Here is a 24,721-nt window from a genome sequence, read left to right as displayed (position 1 = left end):
GTGTTAGAGTAATCGAAAAAAAGGGGGGTTTCTGTTGAAATCCTTTCTTTTGATCTTCAGTCTGTTATGCTGTGACTAAATAGGGAAGCTGACTGAATAATCCATTAACCCTCTCAGACCTGGGCCTCTGTGTATAACTTTACCTTCCACTGGGGCTCATGAACAAAAAAAGAAATAAATAGTTGCATATACAGCTCAAGAGGGCAATCTTACGGTTCTAGTATACTTTACGTCAACTGACCATGTGTATTTGTTTATATATGATCGTCGATTTCCGTAAAAAACTTTTATTTTTTTACATTTATTTTTTTACATATGGGGTTGGGGGAAATGGGATCTTTGGGTTAGGGTTACGGTTAGGACACTAACCCTAACCCCAAGCCCATATTTAAAAAATAAATGTAAAAAAATAAAAGTTTTTTACGGAAATCAACGATCATATATAAACAAATACACGTGGTCAGTTGACGTAAAGTATACTAGAACCGTAAGATTGCCGCTCAAGAGTAACAATTACAGACAAAACTAATAGACAGAATGACAAAAAAAAAAAAATTCAGGGAAATAACTGTAATATGCCTCTCTCACAACTACTGTATTTGTTCACCCAAATCACTACTTTCCGCATCACTTTCAGCAATTTTTTGATTGTCTGAATCACTCTCATTGCCGGCTTAAGTGTAAACTCTTTGTCCAAAGAATAAATATCATAAATAATTCCCTCAACTGCAAAGCGTCTAGGCCTTGCTCGTTTACAAGATGAAGTGCTGGGCTCATCACACTTTCATTTCATTGCAGAGTTGGGGGTTTTTTTTTGTTTTGTTTTTTTATTTTTATTATTCTCTCTCTTTACTCTTTTACTTGTTTCAGTCATTTGACTGCAGCCATGCTGGAGCACCGCCTTTAGTCGAGCAACTCGACCCCGGGACTTATTCTTTTGTAAGCCCAGTACTTATTCTATCGGTCTCTTTTGCCGAACCGCTAAGTGACGGGGACGTAAACACACCAGCATCGGTTGTCAAGCAATGCTAGGGGGACAAACACAGACGCACAAACACACACACATACATATATATACATATATACGACAGGCTTCTTTCAGTTTCCGTCTACCAAATCCACTCACAAGGCATTGATTGGCCCGGGACTATAGCAGAAGACACTTGCCCAAGATGCCACGCAGTGAGACTGAACCCGGAACCATGTGGTTGGTTAGCAAGCTACTTACCACACAGCCACTCCTGCGCCTATTATTATTATATTATTATTATTATTAAAAACAAAAGTAAACAACATCTATGGGGGACACCATTAACAAGTCATAAACACACTTAACTACAAGGCTGCAATGTGATCAGTTGTCTGTTTTTTTTAGTATTTTGTCTTCTTTTTCTACGTGTGTTGTTCATGTCTGCTTTAGTAGGAATCCAGCAGAGATGACATTTAAGCTATTCCCACTGTAGCAGGAACATGACTTGGCAGGGTTAACCAAATTTGTAAATTCCTTCAAATGTAACTTAAGTGTTAAATGAAATAATTAAAGACTTCCAGGAATTTTGAACTGTAAATGTTAGCTGTTGTAATGAATCTATCAACAAGATACAGTACTTATAACATTTGCTGATAGGTGCTTTAATACAGTTCTAAAAGCCACTGCATTGCCATAATGAATGCTACTGAAACATAGTTCATCAGTTTTGGAGAAAAATCTCTCCTACAAACAGCACATTTTTACTGAAAATATGTATAAATATGGTGCAGAAATTTCAGTATGGAGAAAAAGAGTGACCTCCAACTTCCAAATATTTTTCATCGTATGTTATGTCTTAATTTATTCAAAGCTAAAATTTATCAAAATCTACATCCACATGTATAACTAAACATAGACACACATAGAGGTATACGTATACGCAAATGAAGACACATACGATAGGAATACAAAATACAAAATGGCTGACCGTTAGTAAGGAGAGACACACAAATAAGAAAGAAGAAAGCAAAGGACCACTGATGAGGTCACAGAAGTGTGACAAAAGAACTCTGGCCAAAATAAGATTAAGATTAATGTAAAAAATAAATAATGCTGAAGCAAAGTAACACCAAATATATAGTGCGTGTGTTTTTATTGGCTAAACTGGCAAAATGACCATTCCGAAATACATCATGTTTTTCTTTCTTCTTTTGGCCAAACTTTGTTTTAACTATGCAAGACTGAAACTGATGGCGGTGACAGTGGAAGTTTATGTCCGTGTAATGTCAGATGGCATATTTACCCTGTTGATATATACATGGCTACCCGCATGGTTCATGGTCTCAAAAATTTGTCTTATGAAGAAAGGCTGAGGACGCTCGACCTTTATTCTCTAGAAAAACGCCGCCGCCGCCGTGGTGATCTCATTCTCGCTCACAACATCATAAGCGGAAAGTGTAACCTCTCGAAAGAGCTGTTCTTCACTCCTGCTCCAGAGCGTCGGCTGCGGGGTCATTCCGAAAAGCTCTACCTGCGACGATTCCATCTCAATCGAAGGAGAGGAGCTTTCTCCGTCCGGGTTGCAGATCCGTGGAACAAGCTGCCAGACGAGATGGTGAAGATGCCGACGACCGCTCGGTTCAAAATCTCCCTTGACCTCAAGTGGCCTGAACTCTTTACATGAACACCACCCTGTACTTAACTCCATGTCCCCCTACATGGCCTTGCTATTTGCTTTTGAGCCAAAATTAACTAACTAACATGACCTAAGATTAGAATTACACTATTATTATTGCATACACATGCGTACACAGAATAGCCACATATCTCCATGGAATAGCCATGTATTTCCTGTATGGCAAGAAACTTGTGCCTGTCCATCTCTCATAATTCAACCTCTCACCATCAAGTCATCTCATTCGATCAAGGGTCTTTTCTTTGTCTTGCAAGATACTTAACAATCTCACTAGTGCCAGCACCACAAAGCAAGCACCCTGTACCCTCTGTGAAGTGGTTGGCATTAGAAAGGGCATCCATCCATAAAAACCATGCCAGAACAGACACTGGGGGTCAATTCAGTCCTCTGGTACATTGAACCCTATCAGCCCATCCAGCCCATGGTAGCAAGGAAGCCCTACATTAAATGATAGGGATGCACACACACACACACACACAAGCACAATAGTCTAATATATATTTCTTTACTGCCCTCAAGGGGCTAAACATAGAGGGGACAAACAAGGGCAGACAAAGGGATTAAGTCGATTACATCGACCCAGTGCGAAACTGATACTTTATTTATCGACCCCGAGAGGATGAAAGGCAAAGTCGACCTCGGCGGAATTTGAACTCAGAACGTAACGGCAGACGAAATACGGCTACGCATTTCGCCCGGCGTGCTAACGTTTCTGCCAGTTATTCATTCTGGGGAGAAAGAATGTTTTTTTTTTTTTTGTTTTGTTTTGTTTTTTAGGGACTTTTTTCCAAATTGATATATATCCTACCAATATTGTAGATCAATTATTTTTCACAAATCTTCCTGACTTTTATTTTGAAGACATTCCCTGGGGACTAGAAACCATTATTTTTTAAGAGTTCACATCTATCTACTGTTCTACATCAAAGCTGTGATATTTTCTGATTTTACAGAAATTCTCTGATCTCTAGAGTTAGGGAGTTCATTTATTCTTATTTATCTTTTTTTGCTCATATGATGTTGGGAAGGGGGTCATGTTTGTTTTTTTTGTTTGTATTATTTTTTACTCTTTTTTTTTTTCTGAACCATTTCTTTTGATAAAACTCTGGAGGTATTCAAAACACATTCATGAAATCACATACAGCCCATACAAAACACACACACACACACACACACACTAAATATTCACAATACATTCATACTCACACACACAAAACACACACATGGCACATGCATAAAGTACACAAAATATTGTACATTATACATGCATCACATACATGGAGCTCACACACAACACACTCACACGCATCACACACAAATGCAGCACTTACATAAAGTACACGTACACAACACACTCATAAAGCACATAAACATACACACACACACACACACACATGTAACACATACAACAAACACAGCTCTCTCTCTCTCTCCTTCTCCTTCCTCTTTCTCTTCTCTCTTGCTTTCACTCACACACACAACACACACACACACATGTAACACATACAACAAACACAGCTCTCTCTCTCTCTCTCTCTCTCTCCTTCTCCTTCTCCTTCCTCTTTCTCTTCTCTCTTGCTTTCACTCACACACACACACATACACACACACATGTAACACATACAACAAACACAGCTCTCTCTCTCTCCTCCTTTCTCTTTCTCCTCTCTCTCGCTTTCACACACACACACACACACACACACAATCTGCAAAGTATCAAATAAGCATCACCGAAGAGTGTTATTGGCATGACCCAGTCTTGCGCCTGCCATCCTGTTGCTGTTCTTTGACACCAGTTCCGTGCACTGGTTCTGCACTGGTATTGCACAGTTGGTTGCACACCAGGAATGAAATCGTTTCAATCAAAACTTTCTTTCCTTCCTCACTCCAGCATCAAATTATTTTTTCTCATTCTCTTTCCATCATCATTCGAGAATGTTTCAATCATGTTTTTTTTTCCTTTTTATTTTCTTTTAGCATTTTTCAATTCTCCATTCTCTGACCTTACCCCTATCCTCACCCTCACCCTCACCCTGATATGTTTATTTGTTGTTCTGTTTAGTTATTTAATTATTATTTTTTTTATTTTCATTTTTTTATTTCGGTTTTGTCAAGTCGATTTTTTTTTTTTTTTTTTTTTTACCATGATCTCTTGGAGGAAAAAATAAAATTAAATTAAAATAAAATAAAATAAAATGAAAATAAACAAGGGAATGGTATTTTCTGGCGAAATGATCAAAATAAGTGAATCCTGCTTTTTAATCTCTCTCTTCCTCTCTATCTGTTTCTTTCTCTTTTTTTCTTTCCTTCTGTGTAAATGTGCTTGGAAAAAGCTTTTCAGCATACTTTTTTCTTTCTTTCACCTTTGTCATCGCCATCTTCATCCTTTTCATTATCACCAGACTCGGACAACCTTAAGGAGATGAAAAGATGAATGGTCATGACAAAGCCGCATGGTAGAAGACATGTGTGTATCCCCCCCTCTTCCACGACAGTGGAATAGCGAGAATGTCTAACATCTTTTCCACTGGTTTATAATTACCCCTACACTGCTTCCTATCAGCCAGCCATGGCCTTCTGTCCAGCAAGCTTTATATTATTATTGTTGTTGTTATTGTTGTTCAGATTGCTGAGAATGCACTAACTACTGAGTGTGTGAGAAAGATATATATATATCTATATATATATGAATTGTGCAGATGATATAGGGAGCCTTGATGAAACGCAAAGCGAGATAACGGGATAGGCAGATGCTGGATGGGTATCATCATCATCATCGTTTAACATCCGTTTCCCGCGCTAGCACGGGTTGGACGGTTCGACCGGGGTCTGGGAAGCCAGGGGCTGCACCAGGCTCCAGTCTGATCTGGCAGTGTTTCTACAGCTGGATGCCCTTCCTAACGCCAACCACTCCGCGATATATGAATATATGAATTTGGAAATGATTTGGTAGTTCAATTAGAGGGGCGGATAGCTAGCTCTGTTGTGATGTAAGGGTTGGCAGAAGTTGTTGTATAGTCCCAGGGTTAGCCGTGATGCAGCAGACTTGGGGTCAAGTATTTTCCAGCTGTGACCATGTTGTCTGGCTTTCAGGAATGGTGTGTCCTGTATCATCCTTCCTTGATGGGGTATGATATTAGGAAAACTTAACTATTTTTAGCTGATCAAGTTACTGCAGAGTGGTTTCAAGTGTGGGTGTATAACACACACACACATAATATGATGTATAGTTGATTGTGATGTTGATTGACCCAAGGTCAATCTTGAACCAGCAGAAATACGATGAGCCATTTCAACCATGATCACCCTGTCTTTTATCCAGGTATGGTATATCTAGGACTACATTATTCAATGTGTCCATCCTTCTTTGTATTAAAAGGGGAATTTGCAAAGGAGATGGTGGCTATTTCTAGAACATAGAGCAACCATGTAAAGGTTTTCTCGGGATTGGTGAGAAGGGAGGCTTAAACAGATGGGAAAATGAAATTATTAGCAAAGTGCCTTATAACACCGAGATTGGGAATCTAGAAACCATGATCGTTTATTGTCATGGTAATTTTTAGACATATAGACGGTACCAGTGAGATCCAACAGACTTTCTATTCATGGCTACAAGATCTGAACATAGCCTTACAAATTAGCTAATCACCTATTTCTTTATTACCCACAAGGGGCTAAACACAGAGGGGACAAACAAGGACAGACATAGGTATTAAGTCGATTACAACAACCCCAGTGCGTAACTGGTACTTAATTTATCGACCCCGAAAGGATGAAAGGCAAAGTCGACCTCGGCAGAATTTGAACTCAAAACGTAACGACAGACGAAATACCTATTTCTTTACTACCCACAAGGAGCTAAACACAGGGTACAAACAAGGACAGACAAACGGATTAATTCGATTACATCGACCCCAGTGCGTAACTGGTGCTTAATTTATCAACCCCAAAAGGATGAAAGGCAAAGTCGACCTCGGCGGAATTTGAACTCAGAACGTAACAGCAGACGAAATACGGCTACGCATTTTGCCCGGCGTGCTAACGTTTCTGCCAGCTCGTCACCGACAGACGAAATACGGAAAAGCATTTCGCCCAGCGTGCTAACGCTTCTGCCAGCTCGCTAATCACCTGTCTGTTTCACAATGCTACCACTGTGTCCAGTACTTTTTATACCCATAGCACTTATTTACAACCAGGTAAACTAGGCTGTTGAGTGTTAAAGGTCTTGAACTAACTATAACACATTATAGTACCTAATTATAGCTCGGTAGACCATTGGGCTGTTGAGATTTAAGTCACGGACTAAATTCAGTAAATTATAATCACATTGTGGCACCTGCTTACAGCTATGTAGACTGAGCCATTGACAGTTAAGTATCTTGGTCATGAACTCAGTATAGTGCACTACACCATGCTGTGGTACCTACTTACAGGTAGATGGACTAAGCTAATATCTTTTGGTTTGATGTTTGATTCTTTATCAAACTTGGCCATCTGTTTTTCACTGTTGTTGTTTAGCCCCAGGTCAGCTTTCATTGAGTAGGCCTATAACCAAAGGTCTGCTTCATCATTGACCAATATGTCTTTTTTGTATGTATATCCAGGACAACCTATTCAATGTAGTCTTTATTCAAGATGGTGAGGAGATTTGGTTGCTATACTAGTAGTTCAAGTAACCACATAGAAGTTTTATTAGCTGATAGATACACATATTAACCCTTAACCTCAAAATTAAACTTCGTGGTTATTCCAGTAATGATATTAAATATTATTTTACTTATTTCAGTCATTTTTGACTGTGGCCATGCTGGAGCACCACCTTGAATGGTTTTAGTCGAACAAATCAACCCCAGGTCTACTTTCTTAAGCCTAGTACTTATTATATCAGTCTCTTTTACTGAACCACTAAGTTGTAGGGACATAAACACACGAACACCAGTTGTCAAGCGGTGATGAGTGGACAAACACACACAAATATATACATATATACAGGATGTGATGAGTAAATTGTTACCATTTGATACTTTTAATTTCGCGCATGCGCATTGTTTGTTTTTTATTTTGTTGACTACACAGTATAGTAGGGTCAGTTGGGCACCGTCTGTGAGGAAAACAACACAATGCTGCAATTCGCTCCACCAGAAATTTTAAAACGACATGCAGTACTACCTGGCATTTGTGCCAGAAGCTCCAATACGAACATTTCAGAGTGTTTGGGTGTCAATCTGAGGACAGTGCAGTCTGAAGACATGTACTGAGAGTAATAAAAATCAAACATCTAGTCAACATCATGGTGTTTGAAGTGATCACTAGTGATGGCAATGTTATGCCTCCATTCACCTTCCCACATGGCCTCAGACTCAACACAGAGGTCTACATCAACTGCCTGGTGGAGGTAATGCTGCCCTAGGTTAAGAGGGTGGCTGCTGGAAGAACCTATGTTTGGCAACAGGACTCTGCACCATGCCACATTAGCAGAAAACCCAGTCATGGCTGTCAGACAATTTCTGCAATCACATCACCCCTAACATCTGACCACCTAACTCCCCAGACTGCAACCCCCTTGATTATTATGTGTGGGGTGCAGTTGAGCAAGATACCAACAAAACTCCTTGTAACACCAAAGATGAACGGAAGGCAAGGATTATGGTCACATTCACCAACTTAAACAAGGAGACTGCCCAGAAGAGTTGCAGGAGATTCTGAAGTCGTCTGGAAGCCATGGTTGAAGCTAATGGCAATTTTATTGAATAAATTTACTCTTTAGTATTTCAAGATATTTTTATGCAATTTTGGTAAAAATATGTTAAAATTAAATGTCAGTGTTATTTTCATTTTTGCATAATTTAGACAACAGTTTATTCACCACACCCTGTATATATATATATATATATATATATATATATATATATTATATATATATATATATATACATACATACATACATACATACATACATATATCATCATCATCGTTTAACGTCCGCTTTCCATGCTAGCATGGGTTGGCCGATTTGACTTGAGGTCTGGCGAATCAGATGGCTGCACCAGACTCCAATCTGATCTGGCAGAGTTTCTACAGCTGGATGCCCTTCCTAACACCAACCACTCCAATGATGATGATATATATACGATGGGCTTCATTAAGTTTCCGTCTACCAAATCCACTTACAAGGCTTTGGTTGGCCCGAGACTATAATAGAAGACACTTGCTCAAGGTGCCACTCAATGAGGCTGAACCCGCAACCATGTGGTTAGGAAACAAGCTTTTTACCATACTGCCACACCTGCACCTATTTCCAAAAAAATAGAATTGGTATTTTCTGTGAGCCAAAAAAATAGTTTCAAACATGACATTCCTCAACAAAAGGTAGATTGGTAAATAAAACTGCTTTTTGCAGTTGACTAATGAAATTTTAAGTGGATATATTTGATTTCTGTGGTGAAAGAGTTGAGCAACAGTGAGGGTGGCTTAGGTAAAATGAAAAGAGTCAGTTGGTGGTAGTGATAGTAGGTAATTTGCATCTCTAATAGACGCTATTTTATTAAAGTATAGGTAGTAGTAGTTGTTGTGAGGTGACAGTATGATAGTGGTAGCAAGTAGTGCATGCCAAAGAGTGAAAGAAAGAAAGAGAATGGAGTAGATATGATGACTGTCTCCACCGTTTTATCCTCTCCTCTTCCAGCTCTTTACCATTGTTATTCCTCAGCCCTCCTGCATTCCGATTTTTTTCAGCCAAAACAGCATCGTTTCACACACAGCAACATCGAATTATTTTTGCTTGGTTTGCTTTGCATTATCCGTTATCCATAAATCATCATCATCATCAATATAATTATCACCATCATCGTCATCATTCATACAGATCCATTGCCATCATTTCATTCAATTTCTGGTTTGTTCTTTTGGTTGGTTTTTTTGGTTTTTTTTAATTCTGATTTCAATTTATTTGTTATCATACTTTTTAATTTGATTTAATTTCATAAACCTATTTCAGAGTTTGGCAATTTTAGAGTTGTAGGTTAGAAAGAAAACAAAAGAAAAAGTAACAAAATATATAAAAAGTAACAAAATATATTGTCAGGCATGTAGGACTTTTGGAAACAGGATCAGTTACAGTGTCATATGTCTAAGATGTTTTATTCTGTATAAACAAGTTTCATGGATACTCATGAAACCTAGTGCTAATGAAAAGGTTTTGGTGGTGGTGGTGCCAGTGGTAGTAGTAGTAGTAGTAGTAGTTTCTAATTTGGACTAAGAGCCATCGGTTTTCAGGTGTAGTAGGTTTAGTCAGTTAAATGAATCCCAGTTCTAGAACGGAATATTACTTTATCGACCCCACTGGAGGGATAAAAGGCAAAGTCGACCTCAGTGGAAACTCAACTCAGAATGTAAAGAGCTGGAACAAGTACTGAAAAGGCATTTTCTTATTTCTTTACTGCCCACAAGGGGCTACACACAGAGGGGACAGACAAGGACAGACAAACAGATTAAGTCGATTATATCAACTCCAATGCGTAACTGGTACTTATTTAATCGATCCCAGAAGGATGAAAGGCAAAGTCGACCTCGGTGGAATTTGAACTCAGAACATAGTGGCAGGCGAAATACCGCTAAGCATTTCGCCTGACATGTTAACATTTCTGCCAGCTCGCAAAGCATTTTCTTTGACAGTCTAACAAGTCTACTAATCCACCACCCTAGTAGTGGTACTGGTGGTTGTTTTTAGCATTGGCACAAGACCCAAAATCTTTGAGATGGTGCTAAGTTGATTAAAATGACACTAGTACTTGTACTTTATTTTATTGATCTCAAAGAGATGAAAGCTAAAACTGGCCTCAGCAGGAATTGAACTCAGAACGTAAAGATGATTCTGCCAACCTCTGGCACCAATAGTAGTAATAGTAGTAGTTGAAATAGTAATGGCTATTTTAGCTGGCTTGCTATATATTTTTTTTTTGTTAATCCCTTTATTTCAAGAAGGTTATGTTATTTCTGTAACTCTGTGGTATAACGTATGAATGATATACAGGCATAGGTTAAATATACATACATATGTTGTGTGACTTTCACAGGCACATTTATTCTCATGCAACTGGATTATCTAACAAGTTTCACTTTCATTATTGAATATCTGCTGTATATGGTTTAAGATGATCAGAGACAGAGAGAAGTAGAATATGAGTGCAACCTCTACAGTCTAGTTATCAGTCCAGATTGAAGCCACCATCACCTCTCACATAGCTAGTGTCCTGTACTCTTGTGTTTCCATAGCTACAGATATCGATCTTTATGTTTAGAATAAATATTGTTTGACAAAGTTGACCAAGCTTAGCTGAACTTGTTTACTCTCATCTTTAAGTATATAACTGAGTATCTGCTTAGTACTCAGTGCAACGGTGCATTTTATGAAAACTGTGTTTGTGATGCAGTTTCAACTCCCTTCATATGAGCCATTTCACTAATTCCTCATACCATTGTTTCTGGTTGAGACAGTTGAGTTTTTTGCATTAACATTCCATTAAATGTGGCATAAGGGAAACTGAAGATCCAGCCTCTCTGGTTATGTTGTGGTGTTTCTATAGTTACAGCTCAGAGACTGTTTTTATTGCAAGATGATATATATGTATTCTGTTTCATTTTGTACCATTTGTGTTCCCTAGTACTTTACGGAAATGTTTCTGTCCTAACACTTAGACATATATAAGACCAACTTATTGGCTATGGGACTTGAAGAATTTGGTACATTTCCAATATTGCATCAACCAAACAGCAAACCTCTTGGTAGATCATCCAAGACAACTAATATTGTGATTGTATATTAGATTCCTGTCCATTTATTGGCCTGTTCTTATATAATCTTAATCACTTATCCAAACCATTAGTATCATAAATGTGGAACAGTTAAAGAGAAAGGACTACTGATGATGATGCTGATATTTGAATTGGAATGGCTGCCTGGTTGTTGAGATATTCAACAAATAATATAAGATCATGATTTTTAAAAAATCTTGTTTGTAACTCTACTTTCCTTAATGAGCAAAGGAAAATAGTTTCTTCATCACAGTTTCTTCCTCCTACTTCTCATAATCTTTTACTCATGTTCAAGTTCAGTGCAGCTAACCGCACAAAAGCATCCTGTGGTTTATTTTGGTTTAGAGGAGGCTAGAATACAACAAGCAAGGCCTCCTGTAAACAAGGCTTGCTGTGATGATCTGAATAAGAAGCATGTTCTGTAAGTTTCTTGTTTCACTTCAAAGTTGTCTGATTAGTTAAGCAGAAAGGTGATCCAACTGTAAAATGAACCTACACTTAAAGAAGGCTCTGTGATCATTCAGCATGCTAGAAATGACAGTCAGTTCTCGTTCATGTCACACCCTGTCATCTTACAAAAAAAAGTTTTAAAATATATTGAATAAGGTAGTTTTAGATAAACTATGTCTGAAAAGACAAGAGATAATAAATCATCACAGAAATCCCTTTCAGGATAGATCTGTTTCACCTAAACTGACCTGGGGTTAAAAAGCAACTGCAACAACCTGCATTATAAATGATTTCAAAAGTCTAAATTTGTAGACCTGTCAAATGCATATGACAAAACATTATTTGATTTGGAAAAGCCCAAAACAATTAAAGAAACAAACTAACATGAAAATATAAAGTGGATTAGCTGACATTAGTAATTAGACGTATACCTTAATTAATGAGAGAATTGTAGTTAGTTGTTCAAGATTGATCATTTAAATTCTATATTGCAATAACCTCTGTCTTTAGTTTATAAATGGAAATCTCAATATTCGAAATCTCCAAAATCTGAAATAGCTAAAGTAGATATCTCTAAAAATCTAAATGGTTTATTCAAAGCATATCCAAACCAAAAGACAATTGGAAATCATTCTCATACACATATGTTCACACATTCTTGTCATATGTATGGTAAACCGGATTATATATATATATATATATATATATATATATATATATATATATATATTTACACATAAAATTTGAATAAGTCAAGATAGACTTGACAAAGGCAAAATTTGAAAGTTACTCTATATAATATTACATGTAAGACTCTACACTTATATTGAGTCCTTCATTCCTTCATTATTCATTGTTTTTATGTGTATAAAAACACTAAGTTTTATTTATATACATATGTATATAAAATCACTAAGTTTTTAAAATATATATATATATACATATATACATATACATATATATATATATATATATATATATATATATATATATATATCAAAGGTGGGCACCATTAATCAAGAAGTTAACTTTATTAATCGTTAATCCATTAACCAAAAAGTTAACTTCAATAACCGTCAATCAGTTAATTCTTTAAAAATGCAACGGAAGTTATCGATAAACCATTAACATGAATTTTTATTACAAAAAAAAAACATCGGTTTTTGCTCTAAAATCACCTAAAAACGCCTTTTAAAAGTGCCAAAACTTTAAAATCCATTTACTTCAATTAAATTGAAGCTAACAGAAGTTAACTGAAATTGACTTGAGTTAACAGAAGTTAAATTAGTCCGATAATGATTTCTAAAGTTAACTTGTAATTTAAATCGTTAATTAACGATTTGATGCCCAGGTTTGATATATATATATATATTATATATATATATATATATATATATATAGTATATAAAAACTGTGTGTGTGTGTAATATATATATATGTGTGTATGCATGTATGCAGTATCTCACAGAAGTATGTACACCCCTAAAAAATTTCAGTAAAATTGCTATTACTCTGATAATATTGAAGGAAATCAAAAAAATTTATACTGGATAAAATATATTATACATGATACATACTTTTGTAGCGTTTGAAAATTGATATTTTGTTCATTTTTTTGAAAATGTTTATTGTCTTATGTTACAAATTTGTATAATATTTGCATGTATAATATATTTTATTCAGTATAAATTTTATTTGATTTCCTTTGATATTATCAGAGTAATTGCAATTTTACAGAAATTTTTTAGGGGTGCACATACTTGTGAGATAAGATTTTGTAAACACCAATTCAAGAGTGAAAAATTTTAAATTTGTTAGGGAAACTTATTTTGATGGTTAAAATATAATTTGCCCGGGTAAGCAAAATACACCAACACTAATATGGACCAGTGGAACTTTTATGAAATTCCACTCAGCAGGTTTGTTATTTTATTATGTTTTTTCTTTTTTTTTTTTTGTTCACGGATGAATTGATTACAACAAACCTATCATTAAATATTTAATATTTTTAACACACATGAAAATCATCGCAATCAATTTATAATCTCACTCTCTAAATATATATATATATATATATATATATATATATAATTAAACACATATGCTCTCCTTGATTTCTACAGAATAATGCTGCAGTCTCTGTTATATTGTTACTAATCATGTCTTCATTTTTCATTTTTTTTTTTTTTTTAAGGAAGAACAAATGCAATATCAAGTCTATTTTCCCCTAAATGTATTTCTCTTGTCTCGTTTTGCAGGTGAAGATACCATCTCCATTGAAAAGGGTGACATTACTTCACCCCTTGATCTCTCTTTTGACAAGGTAATTGCCCTGGCACTCGCACTTTCTGCATGCTTGATCAGTGCTGTAGTCCCTTATTGTTATCTCTTCAGTTGAAACTCTCAGTCAGTCAAGCTAGCCACATGGCCCCGTTAAGTTCTTACACGGAGCATCAAAAAAACTAACATGAAATAAGTAAATGGCAAGCGAAAAAAACATATACATACTGGTTCAATTTTACATCTTTATTAACCAACTATTATTAACTAGCTATTATTAACTGGTTATTATTAACTAGCTATTATTAACTGATTATTATTAACTAGCTATTATTAACTGGTTATTATTAACTAGCTATTAACTGGTTATTATTAACTAGCTATTATTAACTGGTTATTATTAACTAGCTATTATTAAACCAGCTAACTAATCAGTGATTTATCATTTGGTTAATCAATGAGAAGGTCTCTATACTGTGAGTCCATCTGCTAGAAATAGTTGTCAAATCTCTCTGAAATCATGCCTGACTATTTAAAAAAAAGGGAAAAGCACATTATAAGGCACCAAAAGAGAATGACTCTCCCCAGACACAACAGAACATTAGATGATGTATTGGTACATAATCTTATAAAGAAGGAATGGCCACAGATTGATTGCCTTTGATACTAAGTTTACTCAGTCAGGAGTGACATAGATCTACTGAACTAAATTGTCTATACATGGCTGCTCAAACTGCTAGAAATAGCAGCCAAAATAAGGCGCCAAGCTGGCAGAAATGTTAGCATGCTGGGCGAAATGCTTAGTGGTACTTCGTCTGCCGCTACATTCTGAGTTCAAATTCCGCCGAGGTCGACTTTGCCTTTCCTCCTTTCGGGATCAATTAAATAAGTACCAGTTACGTACTGGGGTCGATATAATCGACTTAATCCGTTTGTCTGTCCTTGTTTGTCCCCTCTATCTGTGGCCCCTTGTGGGCAGTAAAGAAATAAGAAATAGCAGCCAAATTTACATCAAATCACACCCTTCTTTCTGCAGAAAAACACATTAGAGAATGTAGTATCTATGGACTGTGTTTCATAAATGATGAGATAGTCATGTCTAGAACATCTTTGATCACATGGCTGTTCCATCAGAGCTGACCTGAAGCCAACCACATTTAGTGTTAAAACTCAACATAACTACAGTCCAATGACTGAAATCATGCTTTCTATGCTTTCCCTTAGTGTGGAACAGAGATGGATACTTTTGATGAGATAAGCACAACATACTGTTTAACATGTGTGCATACCAGAGCAGGAAGAAATGTGCTCAAAGCTTTTCCAGGCACCCTTAGACATAGGTGAAGAGAGTTGATGATAGGAACAGCTTGATAAGATTATATTGATAAGAATTCAGCTTAAAATTAGTGTGGTTTGGAAAGCAAATGCTTACTATGGTAGATAAGGACTCAGATTGTTGGTGTAAAGTTCAGGTTTTATCATAGTAATTTTAGAATGTGTCACTATTTAGCACTCCTTTCAGACCAACGGAACTGTTCATAATGTTAGTTTTATTACATGCTATGCTTTCCTCTGGATCATACTAGCAAAGCGTTCCAGGATCTTCTATGGAAAGTACAGAAAACCAAACTGCTCAGGCAAGTTTTGTAGAATTTATTGAGGTAGATGTATCTATATATATGCACACAGAGGATGTATATATTTTTTAATTTACATGTTTATGTACCCATACAAGCATACACAGTGTGTGTGCATATTTATATACATATATGAGTGTATTGATTGATTGATTGATTCTAGTTTCAGCTCACGAGCTGTGGCCATGCTGGGGCACTTGGAAGCACCATATATTTTGAAATAGTTTCTTGTATTCTAAATGCCTTCATTTTGGCATTTTACATGAAAATAGATGAATCTACTTTAAAAACTAACCCTTAAAATGTGTGTGTGTGTGTGTGTGTGTATACACATAGCTGTAATGTTTCAGAATTATGAGTTGTGGGTTACACAATCAGTGAAGTGTTGAACAAACTACATTGTCATATGCTATGACTTTCCATTCCCGCTGCAAATCCTACCCAGTTCTGTTTTGTACATTCAGCCTCCCATGGTCAATAGAAATGAATGTCAGTCTACAAGTACTGGATTCAATGCAATGGATGTAAATGATTATTCCCTGGAAGGTGGTACTCCAGCATGACCACAATCCAATCATAGACAAGAATGTATGTATATATATATATATATATATATATAATATATATATATATATAATAATTATTTGAGGGAATATTAATCCTAACTTACAGGGAAAAAATTCAATTTAGAAATACTAAATCAAATTTCACACAATATAATATATATATATATATATATATATATATATATATATATATATAATATATATATATATAAAATTAGAAAAAAACACCTTTTATCAATTCAAAAGAACAATAAATTACACCATCTAGAAAATTACATATAATAGGAATATTAAAATTAAAATAACAATAAAATACCAATGATTAAGTAAATTGCAAAAAATAATAAAAACGTATATAATTGGTATATATATATATATATATATATAAAATGCTAAAAAGCATTCATGAAGTAAAATCATGTAGCAACACCAAATGGCGGTGCCCCAGCATGGCCACAGCTTGTGAGCTGAAACTAAAATATATATATATATATGTGTGTGTGTGTGTGTGTATGCATGTATAATGTATATCATTTTACCTTTGCTTTCCATGCTAGCATGGGTTGAACAGGTCATTATTGCTCTTCTAGACAGGACAGGGTACTACATTTTTGTTCATACTTTTCTGGGGTGAGGGTATTGCATGGTTTTTATGGCTAGATGCCCCTCCTCATGTCACCCACTTGACATACACACACCTGCATATATTAAACTGACTGAGAGATCTTGTACCATTTACTTTGTATGCATATAGAATTCTTAGTAAATGTTGTTATCAATGTAAACAATTTTTTTTTCCAGTTTACTTTAGTTATCTCACACACAATCACTTATTACTCGTGTCACAAAGGAACTGGAAATCATGCTTTCAGTACATCTTTCAAGCATTGTCCTAATATATTGTGCCCTAATGCAGTGTTTCTCATAGAAACAGGGCCAGTTTGAGAATTGAAAAGGAGGTGAAAATTTGCCATATTTAATAAAAATTTAAATTTTAAATATGGCAAATTTTAAATTGCTCTTAAAAATTTTAAATTTGTTCTTCACCATGGCAAGAAAAGAAAAATAACATAGGTGATGCAGATTTTATTCTAATAATGTCATGGTGATAGATGCCTCTACAAGCCATCTGATCTCATAAGATTAGTGTTATGTTTTAAGCAGAGTTTAACCTCTAGCTGCAATGTGGGGTCTTTTATCATAGGTAAAAGTCTCCACAGCCTGACAAACGGTGGTATCTAAACCATGTAGGCTGCTTGAGACTTAGCTCACCATCAGACAAGCTGCACTATTAAAAAAAAATTCAAGGTAATTTTTCATTAGAAAGTCCTGTGGGCCTCAGTTTTCCCAGGACTAATCTAAACAATTACAAAACACTAGGTAGATTTAATCTGCAAAAGTATGAGATGTTAGCTTATCTACATGGCTATTTTTACCTGTATGTTGTTATTCAACTGTGTCATTTTACTGCTTTAATAATGTATGGTGTTAAAGTATTTGGACAACTGATTACAGGTCATGGATTCAGATCTTACTAAATCCAAAACTCATTGTTTTGTTCCGATAACAAAGTGCATTTCTCTGCTTACTTTAGTTTTTTCCCCAACATGTTAAGTAGGCACCATACTTCATTCTTAACTGATTAGCAATAAAAATGACACTCCTTGCTCCAACATTTGTCAAATGTTCAGAATGATATAACCAGTCTCATCCATTCTGATAGAGGAAGAAGTATATAAATTAACTAAAATATGTTTTTATAATGTCACACTGAGAGGGTAGACTATAGAGAATGTGCTAGAATGGATAAATTTCACATCCACTACAATGAAGTCTAGCTATATTTTACCCTGTACTGTATAATAATCTAGATATATGATGTGTCCTATTGGTGAATAGCACAAGTTCTTAAGATCCAGGACTGCTTTTCATTCAGAGATATCCGAAAAATAAACTGTTTTCCTTTAATTAGGATGTCACAGTACTATGTTGCCAGTTTTTATTTCTTTCATCTATTCCTCACCTCTTCAAATAACTAATTCTCTAAATCAAAATCATTCAGTAAACACTGTAAATTGATATACTCCTAGTAAAGTATTGCAGTGATTTTCAGTTCCTAGTTTAGATCTTTACTATTTTGGTACTCTTATTGGTAAGTAGAGAGATTATCGATGTTGTGTTTTGATGTTGTCATCATCATTGTTGTAGTTGCTATTGATATTTACTACACCTATATTTTAGTTTCATTAAAATTTTTTTTGTTTAGTTTTTTTTTTTTTTAGTTTTTTTTTTATAAATATATGTTTCTATGCCATATCTTGCATCTATGTGCTTACCACCACATCGATGTCCCTGCCCCCCCGCATGATAATGATGTTTTAAGTGTCTGCCCTTTGTTGCTTCTGTCCTGCATTAGGACTTGCGTAAAGTTCGAGCGACTTCTCAGGAAGCTCGCACTCGTGACATTAGCCCTGGCCTGGCATACCCCAAGTACCTGGAAAAGGGTCCCGACTACGAAGCAGAGATGATATACTACAGTGGAGATGTGTTATCACCTCAAGAAAAGGTAAATTTTAACTTATCTCCTGGACTAATTAATTCATTAACATCTTTTATTTATTTGAAAGAGCCGGACCTATCACATCACATCACATTGCTAATCAACTAATTAAAATTCTTCTTTCCAAGCATGTATTTTGATATGTAAATGTTTTAATCATGTAAATCTGTAATTATACTGACACAAAGTTTCAAAGCCTACTCCTGGGTTAGCAGCAATATTCCTCTATCATAATTTCAACTTTGACACCATCTTAATAACTTTATCATCGTAGGGTATTCTTCTAACAAAAGTGGGGCAAGCTGATATCCTTTTAACATTATACTCATTATAAAAACTCTGTTTTTAAGCCATGTGAAACCATTTAAAGAAATCTATTCCATCTTATCAGACTAGAAGAAACCTCTTTATAGAATATATATATCAGATTACATGGAAAGATTAAAATAGATTTGTACAGTATTAAATTGTTTTCTGTCATTATATGAAACTGAAATTGTTTTGCTTTGTTTCATTGCAAAATTGGTGCAATGAAGAACCAAAAGCATCCTTAGAAATCTGTTATATATATATTTCATAACTGTGAGGTACTGGGTTCTATCTCACTGTGTGGTATCTTGGGCAAGTATCATTTTGAAAAGCATTGGGTTGGCCCTTACGTTGTGAGTTAAGTAGATGAAAATTGTATTGAAGTCCATCAGATGCATTGTGTCCAAAGTATGACCTCATCACAAACTGCATTAAACTTGTTCTTTTGTGGGTACTTGTCTGGAATACTCAGCCACATGCAAGCTTATTCAATGAGAAAGTAATCTAGCTGATTGAACAGCTAAATCCTCATCACCAAACTTCTGTGTGCATATATATATATACTAGCAGCATAGTCCGACGTTGCCCGGGTATGTAAGAGCCCCTAGTAGGCAACGACTAATCCCAATCTAGTCCTTTCCCTCTAGGGAACGAAGGCGCATGTGTAGGTTGCAATGTCTTCTCTTCACTCGAATACTTCTGTGTATACGATGTTCCTAGCTGTCCCTTTGGGTGATAAAATGGTCGAGTTGTGTCCCCTGGACAGAAAATGTGTTGCATATAAAAAGCTTAGATTCTCGACCCCATGTCAAATTTATTGATTTTTTTCAGAATTGGGGGAACTTTTCAAAATTTTCACTGCGTTAGTTTTGAATTATGACATTGGGCTATGTGTGTGTCAAGTTTCATCAGAATCGGTTGAAAGCCGTGGTCAGGGTGAGGGTACAACCTGACAGACACACAGACAGACAAACTGCCGTTTATATAGAGATATATATATATATCATCATCATTTAACGTCTGTTGTCCTGTAGGCATGGATTGGACGGTTTGACCAGGGCTGGTAAGCTGAGGGGCTGCACCAGACTATATTCTGATCCGGCATGGTTTCTACAGCTGGATGCCTTTCCTAACGCCAACCACTCCAAGAGTGTAATGGATGCTTTTAGATTCCACTGGCACAGGTGCCAGTTGCATGACACCAGCATGTGCCACAACTACAGTTTCACTCAGCTTGATGGGTCTTCTACTCAAGCACAGCATATTGGCAAAGGCCTCAGTCGTTTATCATTGCCTCTATGAGGCTCAACACTCGAAAGGTGCTTTTTACGTACCTCCGGCATGGGTTTGTATTACTTGGTTTCATATTGGAAATACGAAGGAAATTTATTTAAGAGGACAAATCAATTTTTAAATCTATAATTGTTTGAAGAATATATTTCAATATCAATACAATCATAAGCATATAAAAAAGAAAGTATCTTAATTCTAGTTAGCTCTCAGTAATGATCCTTACTGGAAGTTTTATGGAATTTGATCTGATTGTATTGATAAAATAAATGACATGTTTAGAAGACTTGCTCTAATTGCAGTGATATTAGTAATTACTTAGATAATTGGTATAAAAGGTGATTAATAAATAAGTCTCATGAACTTTCATAATTTATGCAGTGATTGTATTTCCATGGCTTTGTGTTGATATGATTTACAATCAAATTAATATTTACACTCTATTTAAATCCTGTGGTCACACCTATGGCTTAAGACACCTCTTCAATCTGATCTGTGCTTGGTTGCCAACTTCCTGTGATTAATCCTATGACATCTAAACTATCTTGATTTAATAGGGTTCATTTCCTTCTCTCTGTTACATAAAAGAAATGGCCTAACCCCTTAAGCATTCAAATTACTGTTAAATGTAATGTCTACTTTCCACAAAATTTTTGAAATAATTATGCATTATCTTGTAGCTTGAAGATTTCAGTGATGTGACTGCGTATTTTTAGAATAACACTGTAGAGTAAGTGTAAGAGGCCTGATCTGGCTGGTTTGAACATGAAGCAGGTAGAATATTACAAACGGTGGTATCTAAAACGTGTAGGCTGCTTGAGACTTAGCTCACCATCAGACAAGCTGCACTATTAAAAGACAATTCAAGGTAATTTTTCATTAGAAAGTCCTGTGGGCCTCAGTTTTCCCAGGACTAATCTAAACAATTACAAAACACTAGGTAGATTTAATCTGCAAAAGTATGAGATGTTAGCGTATCTACATGGCTATTTTTACCTGTATGTTGTTATTCAACTGTGTCATTTTACTGCTTTAATAACGTATGGTGTTAAAGTACTTGGACAACTGAACAATTGATTACAGGTCATGGATTCAGATCTAACCAGTTTAAATGTTAAATAATTAAACAGCAAACAAGGTGCTACATATCTACACTGCTGCATTTAATCTAATGCAATCTTAACACTTCATAAGTCTGGTTCTGCAGGATACTCTGTGTCCAGAGTGAATCTTTGTGCATCCAATAAACTGTATTTGAGTTAATCTCAAACATTTAGTTAGTGACAGTCATGTTAAGTAGAAGTCATAAATATCATGCTTCAGTCCTATAACTGCAGCTGCTGTATAAACTATCAACAAAATTCTAACAGTTATAGGCAAGACTTTCTGAATGGCACCTTCTACAAAAAAATTACCTTAAATTTTTTTTTTTACTAGTGCAGCCTGCTTGATGATGAGAGCCATATCTCATGCTGTCTGCTTCTTGAAAAAGGTTGCCCATGCATGATGTAGATGTACCTTTTGAATAGAAGACTATATGAACTTTACTGAGTGTATATATAGTTGCTGAAGTTTGAAATTGATGAGAAACTTTACGGGGAAAGATATAGACTGGTTAACTCAATATCTGGTCAAGGAAAGAAATCTTTTAGGAGAGATAAGGATTAGATAGATAGGTGGGGTGTGTGATTATTGCTGAGGTAATGATGTAAGGGGTGGATGCCTCTTGGGCTAGTCTTGCAGCCTGTACTTTTGATAATTCTGATTTATTTAAATTTTAATTGATGGGATAATATTTGTGGAATGCTGACTTCTACCTGAACATTTGACACTGGTGTAAATGTAAAAGTCAACCTCACTAAACTTAGTAAACTAGTCAGTACTTGGCGTTGGATACATCAAGGTCATTGATAAGCGAATGAAGAAATCCTCACCAGATCATTCATTTTGCTGGAAGTAGTTGTCAATTCTCCTTGAAATGACACTGTGCCATCTTAAGAGGAAGAACACATTGGACAGTGTAGTTTCTGATATATAAAGAGACCAGCAGGTCATAGAGTTGCTTGATCAAAGGTTGACCTGAGGATACAAAACAAGGTCCTGTCTTATGTCAAACCAAATGAGTTCCCTATGGATACCATATTTATTACAACGAGTGGCTTGTAAACGTATCTAACGAGCGAAAGTGAGTTAGATACGTTTACAAGCCACGAGTTGTAATAAATACGGTATCCATAGGGAATGAGTTTGGTATTTTATTTATTACACACGAATAAACGACCATATTTTATTAACCCAATAACTAAATTCTTCACGTTTAGTTGTAACTTATGAATGACAAAAGTAGTGCCGTCACCGTGACCTCAAGTCATCACCATGGATTGACCAATCAGAAGCAGCGCTGTCACCATGACCTCGGGTCATCACCATGGATTGACCAATCAGAAGCAGCGCTCGCAGTATCTGACTTATGTTAGATACCAAAAATATCTCAGTGTTCTCACTCACATGTGTGTAATAAAGGCCATTATCCAGTAAAGGATGTGTTAAAAGTTGCTTTTAATACAGTATATCAGATATGCAACATAAGGTGTATTAAGATTGCTGTAAATAACAACATACTTCAAACATTAAGTATCAATCAATGAGTGTGTGTCAAAGGCCAATAAAAATACCCAGGATTAACTCTCCAGAAATGGTTGTCAAGATCACTGTTGTTAGATTCAGTTCTGTAGTTTTAACTATGCAATGTTCAAATTAAATTGTAATAACCCAAAACTTCACTTGAGAAATCTAAAATTCACCTTCATTTAATTCCATCTTTGCTACTAACACTTTGTTGTCATTGCTAATTGTTGTTGTTAATAATGATGTTGTTCTCCTTTTAACTCCGTCATGATAAAGCATGAAACCAGTTTTATTCTCACCCCACCAGCACCAGCAGGGTCACGACAGTGTCATTGCTAATGGATTCTCAACCCTAGACCAACTATCCCCATCCCTCGAAAGGGACCGTTTGTCAACATGTGATAAAGATTCTGCTTTCGATAGAGAATCCATTCTGGGTAGACATTCTCCATACCCACAACAAGCCGAACTGGCATACGCGAGGAACGTGTCCTCACGACCTCCTACTTCTTTGGGCAGCTACATTGATGATGAAAATCTGAGCTATGTTGATGACATAGATTCGTCATCTTTACAGGTAAACTTAATTGGGTTGAACAGAGGGTAATCATCTGTAGATATTGCTTCAAATAGGCTTTTCTCTTTTTCTCGAACTTGTTGTAAATGATTATCATCGTCAGTGGGTCAGTTCCTATTGTGCATAGCTAATCACTCAAATGACCAGGTGCAATGCATAAATCTTTTGCTCCAGATTTACTGAATCTCAACCCAGGGGAAAATTATTCTAGGTACTTCAGTGGCAGTTGTACTCACTCAATTTGCTAAAATTAGCAAGTACCACACTCTACAATCATTAAAAAGAAAATGGAAGATCATGATAGGTAAATATGTTTTATCACTGGGTAATTAGTTTGACAAGAATGAACATTTGTGAAAAAATACTCTTATATTATGAGTATTTTGGAATTTAATTCAAGGCTAATTCATTATATATGTATATAACAAAATTTAAATTAAGGGTGTATTGATTATGGGGGACTAAAATCTATGCAACCAGATAAAGGTTGCCAATACTTGTGTTGGCACAATAATGAAATTGTTTCTGTCTAGATTCTTTAACTCTTGAAGAAGGAGTCTCCTGATCCTTCTTTCACACTAAAGACTGAGCCATGATAAATTCTTGAAAGAATAACCAAATCATAGCAGATAACAAGAAATGTGTGTAATATATCATCATCATATATGTATGTATTCTCAAAGAGATTGGCCCTTTCTTCTTTATGCACAAAAACGGTGGTCTGAAAGGTCAGCCCAAGCATCTCCTAAAAGCTAAGAAAGACTGAACACAGCTGAGTGCCATTTCTAGTGGTGAATCTCTGCTGTTCATGGCTACAGACCAGAAAATAGGTCATGAATTCTAAATTGTTCAATAGTTTGTCAGAAAATCTTAAGCTTATATATTTATTTACTCAGTCTTAGTTTTGTGATGATGATAGCAATGTTTTTTTTTACTGTCACAAG

General features: G+C 35.7%; 1 protein-coding gene across 34 annotated transcripts in view; it reads left to right on the top strand.

The window, feature by feature from the left end:
* The window catches only part of LOC115210251 (titin), a 626,493-nt gene that overhangs the window by 390,027 nt on the left and 211,745 nt on the right, over positions 1 to 24,721 (top strand). For 30 of the 34 annotated variants that reach the window (XM_036501835.1, XM_036501827.1, XM_036501837.1 and 27 more), the window contains 3 exons: positions 14,189 to 14,253; positions 18,830 to 18,979; positions 23,508 to 23,777. In XM_036501835.1, the coding sequence (XP_036357728.1) occupies positions 14,189 to 14,253; positions 18,830 to 18,979; positions 23,508 to 23,777 (485 nt within the window). The remainder of the gene's footprint in view (positions 1 to 14,188; positions 14,254 to 18,829; positions 18,980 to 23,507; positions 23,778 to 24,721) is intronic. The other 4 variants (XM_036501854.1, XM_036501848.1, XM_036501858.1 and 1 more) reach the window with 2 other exon arrangements.

Source organism: Octopus sinensis, linkage group LG4 (genome assembly GCF_006345805.1).
Source record: "Octopus sinensis linkage group LG4, ASM634580v1, whole genome shotgun sequence".
In the NCBI taxonomy this organism is placed as follows: Eukaryota; Metazoa; Mollusca; class Cephalopoda; order Octopoda; family Octopodidae; genus Octopus; species Octopus sinensis.
This window is presented reverse-complemented; position numbering and strand designations above follow the sequence as displayed.